This window comes from Harmonia axyridis, chromosome 3 (genome assembly GCF_914767665.1).
Source record: "Harmonia axyridis chromosome 3, icHarAxyr1.1, whole genome shotgun sequence".
NCBI lineage: Eukaryota > Metazoa > Arthropoda > Insecta > Coleoptera > Coccinellidae > Harmonia > Harmonia axyridis.
This window is the reverse complement of record NC_059503.1, coordinates 39797281-39809704: the sequence shown is the minus strand read 5'-3', so window position 1 is coordinate 39809704 and position 12424 is coordinate 39797281. Positions and strand designations below refer to the sequence as shown.

General features: G+C 36.4%; 1 protein-coding gene across 3 annotated transcripts in view; it reads left to right on the top strand.

Annotated features, from left to right (window-relative positions):
* The window catches only part of LOC123675022 (TBC1 domain family member 1), a 95816-nt gene that overhangs the window by 74184 nt on the left and 9208 nt on the right, over nt 1-12424 (top strand). For all 3 annotated transcript variants that reach the window (XM_045610249.1, XM_045610250.1, XM_045610251.1), the window contains 8 exons: nt 1000-1147; nt 1200-1361; nt 3859-4009; nt 4547-4731; nt 5043-5269; nt 7417-7572; nt 8934-9098; nt 9162-9313. In XM_045610249.1, coding sequence (XP_045466205.1) covers nt 1000-1147; nt 1200-1361; nt 3859-4009; nt 4547-4731; nt 5043-5269; nt 7417-7572; nt 8934-9098; nt 9162-9313 — 1346 coding nt within the window. The remainder of the gene's footprint in view (nt 1-999; nt 1148-1199; nt 1362-3858; nt 4010-4546; nt 4732-5042; nt 5270-7416; nt 7573-8933; nt 9099-9161; nt 9314-12424) is intronic.

Below are 12424 nucleotides of genomic sequence, written 5' to 3'. Positions count from 1 at the left end.
GGGGGGGGTCACCATTATGGGCTTCAAGTTTTTTGATGAGACTATTTCGTACATTGTCTGCGGGAAACGCAGATTAAGTTTTGGGGGGGAGTCATAATCCCCTTGACCCCCCCCCTGGTACCTCGCTTGATCTTGTGTAAAAAATTCTAGTACCGGAACTATTTAAGCAAACTTCATGGCTTTTGGAAAACCGGCATGGAGTTATGAGAAAAGTTATTACTTCAACTAAAGTTTATATTTCATCCAGGCCTGAAGGGCTAGTTTGGAGGGATTTGCTCTGAATATATATTTGAAATTAGTTTTCCGACATAGTCACAGAAAATATTTTGAGTAGTTTCTTATGGCTTAATACTTAAACAGTGTTCAACACCTGTACACTCCCTCTTCTGACCTACGGCGTAGAAACAATTACACTCCCAGTCCACTCAGCCAATCGAACGAGAACGACACAGAGAGCTATTGAAAGGGCTATGTTAAGGATATCATTGAGAGACCATATTCGGAATGAAGAGTTAAGGAGAAGAACGAAGGTAGAAGATGTAATGGGTAGGATAGCGGAAATTAAATGGGCCTGGGTGGGAAATGTAGCTCGACAGGAAGACGATCGATGGACTAAGAAAGTTGTACATTGGAGATCACGAGAACATTAGCGAAGTGTAGGAAGACCACCAAAACGGTGGTAAGATGATATTAAATCAAAGGTCGGACAATGTTGGCACCAGTTGGCTCAAGATAGAGAAAATTGGAAAATTCAAGGGGAGGCCTATGTCCAGGAGTGGATGCAGACAGGCTGTTGAAGAAGAAGAATACTTAAACAAAATGTGAACAAGATTATTGAATAGATTTTTGATAGTCATATTTTAAGGCTTTATCTCCTGAGGGATGCATTTTCGGAAATAATTCAATTAAATAAGCTAGAACTTAATGAAAGTCATAGAAATGTTTGCATGCAATGATGTAAAATCTTCTTCATTTTCATTTTCTGATTTATACTTCCAGCTATAAATCAAGCATTCACGACTGCCGAATCAAGGCCCAAAACAACCATAATTTCTTGTGATCACTGCCCCATGGTTTGGTTCCACAAACTATGTACAGAAATAGAAAACCTATCCGATAAGAAAACGCAAGCTGCAATAATTCGGAAGTAAGTTAACGGTTCGCGAAAAATTGAATGTGTATAATCTTCTATTTTGCAGGATAGATCAGTTGGATGAAGAGGAGCAAAAAACAATCATGACAAAATTCAACGGAGCTGAAACAAACTCAGTAGTTGAACAAAACGAGTTTTTGATGATGCTTCTCAGGACGCATTGTGAGATGAAGCAGGGTAGGCATGTTCACGATTCTGCTGAAAATAGGTGAGTTAGGTTGCGTAAATGTTAGGATTATCATTTTCTTAAAGGGAATCTCACATTCAATTTACAAAAAAATTTTTAAATTGCAAATTCTCAAAGCTTAGTCAATATTGTTGTGCTGGTTGGTGAATGATAGCATAATGTAGAATCGGGGTCATCGCTAGCTAAACTGCTGCCCTAGGCAGAGACCTATTTTGCCGCCCTACAGAAGCTAACTCTACAGAATACTAAATAATTATTATTGGATAATCGGGTTCCAGGGCCCACTCTAGCGTTTCTGCCGCCCCGGAAAAAATACAAGTCGGTACCCTTGCAAGTTTGGGGTTTTGTACTGAGCAAAAAGCGATATGGATTGGTGGATTTGTATTCAGAGATTTAGTTTGGAACAGAACAAAATTCGGTTCGGGATCATAGCTCACAAGATCGTTGTTGTATAGTTGAGGAATAGAAGCTCTCCGTACCAATATTGGCATCTTCTTTGAAATCCCACTAAGAACTTGATAGCGTCCATTCCCACCCGAGAAATTGGTCTACATTCAATTAATTCACTAGAGCTGTATGTCCCTACGTCATAATCAAATTCAGTCTCTATGTCCAAGTGATTTCAGAAACCCAGATCAATCACGTTCATCAACATTCGTAAAAATGTTATCTCAACATACACTTCCTCTAGTAGCGGAGGGCACAATGTCATGGAGCCCATAAAAAGCAAAAAGATCCAAGATCGCAGATTTAATACTGCTATCTATGAGAAAATTAACTTCAAATCTTTCCAGAACGAAAATACGATAGTCACACAATCAATAATTAATTTCAAGATACTTGCAATTACCTACATCTAGAAAAATATTGTCACGATGTGGACATAGATAAATAGTTATAATTTATAATCAATGTCTTTGATTGAGAGGATCACATGAACCTCAATTTCCATTTTCACTGTTTACAAGTTTATATCATTTCTGGGTCCAAATTGGTCAATATCAGAAAATCTATTAGCGGATGCTACGCACCTTGACCACCATACATACGAGAATAGTAGGAAATAATTGTACAATTATGCAACTTTACATGCTCCTGCTCCCTCATTCATATCAACAAAATTACATCATGATCTAGACATAAAACTTCTATTTGCTCAATCTTATAACGAAAACAATGGATATTTATAAGATGTGAAAGGCAGAAGCATCATGGTCAAGATTAACAAATATCTCTCGTTACCATTTACTCCCCAACAAGGCGTACCGCAAGGCTCTCCATTATCGCCCCTTTTTATACAACATCTATGTATACGACATCCTAGAGATAAAACATGATCTCGAAAGCTATATCCTTCAGTATGCCGATGATACAGCAATCATCGCACACAACAGAAACCTATTGGAAGCAATAAAAAAACTACAAGATCTTTGTGACAAAATTATGATGTAGATGAAAAAATGGAGAATCCTGCCAAACCCGGAGAAATCCAAACTTATACTATTTGGTCACAAACTGTCAAACATGTCACCAGGGATAAATATGCTCCAACAGAATATAAAACCAACACAACATGTTAAGTACCTAGGAATTACTCTTGATAATAAAATAAACTTCGAAACGCATTCCTACAATAAAAAGAAAGAAATAATTGCTAGATCAAAGCACTTTAGGTCTCTCACATACAAAAATCGTGGCATAAACACCGAAACAGCCTCTAAGATATATAAGACTATATGTAGACCAATGCTTGAATATGGACATCTTTTGTATAGCAACGCTAGAAGACCCACCCTGAACAACATCGAAGTGGCAGAACGCAGTAGTTTGAGAACTTTGAGCAAGATACGTCATCCCGAAAACCCACTCTATTACCCACCCAACACCCTACTGTATGAAAAAACTAAGATAGAACCAATATTGAGTAGATTCAGAACATTAGGGAAAAAATTTGTAAACAACCCCCACAACCTACAAATCCTACAATGCAACACGATACAAGAAAATGATAGCAGACAACACAGACGAAAGTACCCAACTAAACCACTAATGGATGTAATAAAGGACCTCTCAGAAACACTGTAGCTGTTAACTCATTGAAATAAATACCTTTTTTTTGTGAACTCATACATTTAATCTTTTTTTTTTGTCAAACAGTATATCTTAGTTATTTTACCATACGTTATATTGTATAAAATGTAATTCACACGGGCAGAAAGACGCAAGTCGTTAGCCATTTGCTAAGCAATAAATATACTTTCTCTCTCTCTCTCTCTCTCTCTCTATAAGATGGAATGCAGCATTGCTGTCCCGTTTTCCTCTTCCTGAAAAATGTTCTGAAAATTGAAAGGTCTTATAATTTCACCAAAATCTTTATCATTGAACAATTTGAAATATCGTCATTAGAAGGTATTCATGTTTCTTTATTATTCACATCTTTCGAAATATTCAAACTGAATTTCTTAGTCAGTCTGTGTATTATATTTCGCTAATAAGGAAATCTTGATTTTAATTCTAGGTCAGAATTCCTGAACCAATATCTCGGTGGAACAGCCATATTCACGAAAGCTAAGAGATCTTTAAGTAATTCATTCGAAATGCTGAAGAAAAGGGCAAGTCGAGACGATTTCAGTGCTACGCTCCGAGAAATGAAGCTTCCATTGAACAAAGTAAGTGCAACAATCCATTTCTGTTGATTTAAACCCTGAAATTGAAGAGTATTTTTTGAACTACACAATGATGCATAAGTCAAAAAAATATTGCGTATGATAGTTCAGAGGAATTTTCATCTGCCAATAATGAAAAACAATAGAGCATCCTTGTTCTATAATCAAGAAGAGTTATCGTCGATTTTCGAGAACTTTTTAATTTTTATTGAATGCTCTGACGATATAAATGAATAATGAAGAGTCTCAAATATTGTAGTGGTTTGTGGTTTGTTCTTTTGAGAAATCCTGGCAAGTTAATGGATAGTTTTCACTGCATTCGTAGAAAATGATGCTTATAGATATTTTTCGTGAGATATTCTTTACTGATATAAGTGTTCCAATATAGTTATTGAAAATAATCTGCTGTAGAAGCAAATGTAGCAAGATATGATATAAGCATGAGAAATGATAATTCCATTGATTAAATTGAAATAACACTATTATAAATATAATCAGGAGTAACTATGATCATCCATATCTTAATACCATACTTTTTAGGAACCCTCTTCCTATTCCCCTTCGAGAATCTCCAATAACGATCAATCAGATAGGGAATCAGAAGGAATGAGGTCTAGATCATCAACCATCGGTTCTCAGGATTCGGAATTTTATTTAACAGCAAACAAAAATAGTTCTTCTGATAAGCAGACAGAAAAATCTTTGAAATCACCCATGATGGATATGTAAGTAGAATTTATTATTTATCTCGTCTGGTGTTTGATAGGATTCTCAACCAAAATGTTAGTTAACTAATCAGTTGAAAAAAGATTCGATAGTCGATTAGATAACATGATGATCATAATTATCATACTTTGTGGGTCTCAATTGATAAAATTGACAACTGATTAAAAGCATTGACGTCGAACAACTTCTATGAAATCGGTCGATATTCTCACAATCGCTGAGAATCAATGTGAGGCTAGATCTCGATTCTTTCATGAAGTTTATTGTTCTGTTGCAAGTTTAGATGACTATGAAATCTAAAATTTTCCAGATTTTTCAAAGTTGGTTCTCCCAAACCGAACAAAGACGAACCATCCCCAAGGAACTTGGATGGTTCTTGGAGACAAGCAATATTTAAAAAAGTTGTTTCTACAAACAACAAAGAAACCGAAATGAGAGTGAAGAAAACTAAAGAAGAATTAAGGGAGCTATGGGAGAAAGCTATACATCAAGCAATTCTGTTGGTTAGGATGGAAAAAGAAAATGCAAGACTAAGAGGTGAGTTATTTAGGTGAATCAATTATCAAATGCGTCCTATTGAGCATTATATGAATTTTTTGTTCGAAAAGTTAGTCCTTCGCCTTAGCTGTGACATGACGTCGTTCATTTTATTCAGTATCGTTGCAAGAAGTGAATAATAATGAATTTAATATCAACAATTGGTTGTCACCATGTTCTGATGCTTCGAAATCTTGAAATTACTGTAGTTCTAAAAATAATCAATTCAAAGAATTCATTATTTATAACAACTGCAAATTATCAAACCAAACTAATTTTGAGAAAATGAAATGCATACGTTAAATTGTATGGAATGACACTACGACAATAGTTAATATACCCCAATTTATGAATAATATAGTTATGTTTTCTCGAATCATAAAAAAGTCCTGCATTCTATATATTTCATAAAGAGTTATTTGCCAGCACTAGTGCATATACAGGGTGTTTAGTTATAAACTGCAAAGAATAATTTTTGCCCTTTGACAATACCTCGTTTTCGAAGCATGAGCGAGATACATGGTGTGCTATTGAGTGTGGTCAGTTATGTATGAACTTTGAAGTCAAGATTTCTGATCACATCAAAATATTTTTAAGTGATCAATTCAGAAAAGATGCACAACTCTGAAAAAAATTCAAAATGGTGGAAAATGCAACGTTCGATATTTTATATTACTATGAAAATTGGAAATTGAAGTATACAGGGTGGGCCACGATCGATGGTACCCAATATTTTTAAGGAGAATGGAAGTTACGATTTCAGTCAAAATTTGAAATCACTCGAAAACCGCTAGAGAACGGAACAAGGCAGTTGATACATAAATAATTAAGAGGCTACGGCAAACCAAAAAAAGTAATAATATGCAGGATGTTCTATTTGAAATAACGACGTTATTAGAACTTTTTGATGTAAGCAGCAACACCGTAGTACTGAAAATATTTTAGATCGATAGAGTATTATTGTGTACCCAAGAAACCAAATTTTCAATAAAATCTTATCTTCCGTTCTCCGTAAAAGTCTATGGTACCATTGACAGTGGTCCACCTTGTATTATTTTTATTTTCAATGAGGACCTTCAATTTTCAATACAAATAGCAATTTATTTTGTCATTATAGATTTGTCAGGAGTACATTTGAATTAGTAGTAGTATTGGAGGTAATACAGGAGTAGATTTATCAGGTTTTAATAGGTATTGTTGAATATGGAAAATATACTTCATTCTTGAAACTCTGAACCCTATCTATGGCAGTCTATAACTGTAATCAAAATATTAATAGATTTATCAACAAACGTATGCATGGGCGCCCGCAGAAATTTTTCTCAGGGGGGGCAAAATGAAAATTATTGAAAATGATAAGGCGTCCATGATTGTCATTGAAAACCGAAAAATTGTTGAGAATCCATTACTTTCCTTTTTTCTATGCCCTCTGGATTGAGGAAGTAATATTGAGGGTGTTGTGCTGAAAAATGAGGCAATCAAAATCTCAGGGGGGGCCATGGCCCCCCCTGCGGGCGCCCATGAACGTATGAATTATTACAATTTTCAATGATTTGAATAATTGAATCTGTCATGATCAAACTGTCCTGAAGATGATTCCTTTTCACAAGCATACTTTTCTTCAAAATTCTCGTTGTCGGTGAAATCCAGTAAAAATTTCAAAAATTAGTATTGGTTATTTTTGAATATTGGATTGATTCGGTCTTCACTTGATGGAACTTCATTTCAACAGAAATTAAATGACAGTTTTCCATTACCACTTATGAAAACTCTAAATAGTGGAACTAGTGGAAATAGAATAACTGTCATTCAATTTCCATTGGGTATTTCTTGATTTGGGTAACAAAAACAATATCCCAATTCCAAATGTTTTTCCAATGAACAAATATAGGTATGTCAACATAAGTCAACACTTTCAGATACATTCGGAATGCTAAAACACATTGACATGTTTCTTTTCGTTTTCTCCAGTATAATACATTTTCAGTAACAGCAGAAATGAGAATCTGATTATCTATATTGTGGAGGAACCATTGCTGTTTTGTTGGTACCAATAATCGCTGAAATTGCGTTTTATCATTATTTTCACCAACGAATCAAAAATTCTCTAATGAGATAGTGAAAGAGGATATTTTTAATTGTTCCAGCTAAACAAGAGGAATCTGAAGTGAAAAGAATCAAGCTGGAGTACGATGAAATGAGGCCGAGTCAGAGGGAAGTGTCACAAGTTTGGGATCTCATATTAAACAAAGAAACTGGAAAGAAAGTAGATAAAATCATTCTGTACAACGCTATTCGTCAAGGTGAGAGACTTATATTTCCTAATATGTACCATAATATATACTGACTGACAAAGAAACTGCAACACCCAGAAGGAGCTGTTTAAATTTTATTTAATTTTTTTTGGTTGGTAAAACATAGATAGTATAGCAAGGAGTAAATGATTGAAATTTGGAAAAAAAAAACGAAAGTTTACCTTTTTTTAATAAGTTTGTTAATTATGTGTTTGTCCACCGCGATTATCTATACGCTGCTCAACACGTCTCGGTATTGATGCAATAAGATGGTCGATTTCTTCTTGAGGGATACTATTCCAAGCTACCTGTACTTCATGTCTCAGAGCCGCCAAAGTCTGCGGGGGCTGGAGTAAATTTCCAAGCCTTCTACCATGATGTCCCAAACATGGTCTATGGGCGAAAGATCGAAGGATCTGGGAGGCCATGTTAAAAGATTCACATGAGTCGCTTCGAAAAAGTTTCAACTAACTAACTAACCAAAGGTGACCTACTTGCATGTGCAATAGCACCCCATACTATAACGCCTACTGTCCGGTGTACATTACGGTCAACATCAAACTGAAGTTCACGTTTTTCTCCCCGACGTCGTCTAACCCTTCTTATCATGTGCATCCAAGGAGAATCGAGATTCATCAGAAAAGACGACCTGATGCCATTCCACGTTCCAATGTTGACGTTCTCTGCACCATTGTAATCGTTGCCGGCGATGCTCAACCATCCGAGGAAACCCAAGTCCTCATCCGGCAGGAAACCTTTCGGACAGTTACAAGATGGCCTTGTTCTCCTAACCTCTTATTAGCCAAAGATTGAGTTGTCGCAAATCGGTCTCTAATGGCCATAAGTCGATGTTGAACTTCATTTGCGTCCCTTCGACGTCCGGCGCCTACTCTTCTTATAGTCGGGCGTTATCAAACCTTGCTTGACAACATCTCATAACAGTAGATGGATTTGTGTTCGTACAATTGGCGATTTCTCGAAATGACAACTCCGCCTCCCGTAGCCAATAATTCGACCTCTTTCAAATTCACTTAGCTGGCGATAAATTCCGCGTACACGTGCTCTAGGCATTTCAACATCGACTTTGGATCTCCCCGAACAGCTGGTTTGTTGAAAAATTTAAAAAACTTGCAAAAGTGACTACAATATTCAAGTACCAAAAATTATTTACATGAAGAAACCTTCACGATTTTTTCCCCTAATTCAATAATTTACTCCTTGCTATACTATTTATGTTTTAAGAAAAAAAATTTAACTCCTCTCTCTGGGTTTTGCAGTTTCATTGACAGTTACTATATTTATTGGGCCTATCTACTGACATCTTAGTCAGAGAAACTACAAGTTTTTTCTCATTCATATTTTTTGGACAGGTATACCAAGAGGAAAGCGAGGTGATGCATGGCAGTTCCTCGCCTATCAGTTTTGTATGACCAAACCACCAATAGATACCGCACCATTCCCTCATTACAACACTCCATATGAAACTTTACTGAAAGAACTAACATTGCATCAACATGCAATTTTAATCGATCTTGGTAAGAGTAATTTATTATTATATGAAATTATCGAAATAATAAATAATTATTCAATTCTTACAGGCAGAACTTTTCCGAATCACTCTTACTTCAGCAGTCCATTAGGACCTGGTCAATTAGCTTTGTTCAACCTGCTGAAGGCTTATTCTCTCTTGGATCCCGAAGTGGGTTACTGTCAAGGTCTCAGCTTCGTAGTGGGGGTTCTTCTTCTTCATGTAAGTTTGTAATTTTTCAAGTGATTTCCAAAATATTTGTTAAGACAGTATTGGGAATTACTACAAAATAAAGTTGAAGATACGTCGTTAAACGTTTGCAAATATATCCTGGATTCCATTGATTCAACTAGTAGAACCCAAAAAAATTAACAGTTGAAACACATTTTTCCTACTAGCGTTTCGAAAGTATTACTTGCCACACGCATTGGAAAATAGTAATTTTTCAAATTCGTGCGGAAAAAAGACCTGCTCTTTACTTTCCGCACGCATATGCATGCGGAAAGTGAATAGCAAGCGTTTTTTCCGCATGTAAATATTGAAGAGAGGCATTAATCAATTTGGCATATCTCTATGCGTCAATTATTAAATTCAAACGTTTCCCTATGCGACTGAGCGCACAAAAATATAATTTCTTATAACGTCAGTCAGTATCAAGACGAAATCTCTACGAGAAAGTGTTTCAATTACGCTAGTAGGAAAAATATTGCTCCAAACTCATGTGTAAAGTGCCTTTTCCGCACTCGACAGCTTGACCGAACGACGCGCAGCGCACGCAGTCCCTTACGTAAAAGTATCACTTTCCACACTTGTTAGGAAATAGTATATTGTGCAACAAGTGGGGAAAGTCCAACTTTTCTCGCGAGTGTGGAAGTTTGTGGCACGAGCCTGAAAGGCGAGTGCCGCAAACACACGAGCGAGAAAAGGACTTTCTCCACATGTTGCACACTATACTTTTCCTACAACTGCACAAATTTCAATAATTCAAGTAATGGACTTGATTCATATCAAAATGGTCTTCGTTGACAGTATGTGCTAATTTATTGCGTTTCCATAGAAACGACTCAAAAGCCCAATTTCATTGGTCTCCCAAGCGAGGTGTGGTGAAAGTACTGTGAGAAATAATATTTCTCACAGTATGAGCAATACATAGTTTTGAAATTGAGTAAGCTATGAAGAATACGCTGCTTTTCATAGCAGTTGTAGGAAAATAACTAATTCAATATGATCATCGAAAAGATATGAAAACATTTCTTGCAAAACAATAAATATATTTATACTAGCTTTTGCCCGCGACTTCGTCCGCGTGGCGTGTTATAAAAGAGAGATCTTTGTGGGTGTTGGAGAAAAGTTTAAAAAATGCTTAATTTTATTATTTTTAAATTAGGTTATAGTATAAGTAGCTCAGCTGAATAATGTATTGTTATTAATTTTTAGATTATTAGTTTAGGATAATTTGGTTTCTTATAAATTTAGGATAAAACGATCAGGGGAGGCTATTATAACCCTAAAGTACCTATAGGCTTTCGTCTGGAGTTCAGAGGTGTGAATGTGAATGTCAGTCGGTATGAAAGTAAAAGTTTGACCACATGAAAACTAAAAACCGGCCAAGTGCGAGTCGGACTCGCGCACGAAGGGTTCCGTACAAAATTTTTTATTTTATTCTTATTTTCAGTATTTGTTGTTATAGCAACAATAGATATACATATTCTGTGAAAATTTCAACTGTCTTACTGTCACGGTTCATAAGATACAGCCTTATCTGTAAAAACGTGCAAGAAATCACGATTTTTGTATGGGAGCCCCCCTAAATATTAATTATATTTTTATTTTGAGTATTTGTTGTTGTAGCGGCAACAGAAAAACATTACCTGTGAAAATTTCAACTGCCTACCTATCAGCGTTCATGAGATACAGCCTGGTGACAGACGGACAGACAGACAGCGAAGTCTCAGTAATAGGGTCCCGTTTTCACCTTTTGGGTACGGAACCCTAAAAAGAGTAGCATGGAAGAGTGGTTCGGTTGGTGGGTGGCTGGTGCAACCGGGATAAGAGCTAGACAGAAATGTATTTAGGAAACATATTTATAAAATTTCCTTATAAACAACGTTTCTGGTCGTTCTGGAGGGTGGTGCGAGAATGACCAGACTGGATGGCGAACTTACGCGGGAGCACGCCACATATAACTGACCATGGGAGAAGCAGGGCTGTCGCAAATCAACTCCTGCTAGCGCGAGTGTTTGACCCTGCGACTTATTAATGGTCATGGCGAAACATACCTTCAATGGAAATTGTAGTCTCCGAAATTCGAAAGGAAGATCATTTGGGATTAACGGTATTCGCGGTATAAATACCGTTTCTCCCTTTGCAGACCCAGTTAAAATAATACCTTCGACAATATTACGATGCAAGACCCTGACTTGAAGTCTCGTGCCGTTGCATAATTTAGGTGGTTTCAAATTCCTGAGCAACATTACTGGTGCACCGACTCGTAATCTAAGACTGTGGTATGGAAGACCAGCTGGATTAATAGTGTTCAAAAACTCAACCGGATAGTGAACAGCGTCTTCTGTATGTATTACTGTATCTACTGATTTATATATCATTTCTTCACCTTCAAATGAATTTAGCAAAACGTCATTTATTAGTGCGGCGTGTTCATTTGTGGGTGATAAAATAGCTCTTTCATGCAGCCATTCTATAGGTTTATGTTGAATTCGAGCTATATTTGGATATACTTTATCTATTAATTCCGGGACTGTTGTAACTACAGTGCATAAATTTTCTGGTAAATTTATCAAACCGTCTTTTTCTGGGTATATGCCATTTCCTATTTTAAGTAGTATATTTGAAAAGTTACCTGCATTGATATCCCCTTTTAAGAGCACTCGCATATTTTTAGTTAAGTTAAGAATTTCAATAGATGGCCATAAAACTGATCTTTTTAAACATGCTTTGATCTCGTCTGCCCGAGTTCCCCTTGGTACAACCGGTAATGTTTGTCTGAAATCTCCGGCTAACAAAAGTGTCAAGCCACCCATCAGAGAGTTATTATCTCTCAAGTCTTGTAAAGTCCTATTCAACGCCTCAAAACATTTTTTATGAGCCATAGTGCTCTCATCCCAGATTATGATTTCAGCTTTACGTAAAACTTTGGCAAGATTGCTTTGCTTTGGAATATTGCAAATTGGGGTTTCCGAAATAGATAAATTAAGCGGTAACTTTAAAGCCGAGTGAGCAGTGCGACCTCCTTCCAATAAAGTTGCAGCAATCCCCGATGAAGCGACAGCTATGGCAATTCCACGATTGCTTCTAATCTTTGCAAGTATCAAA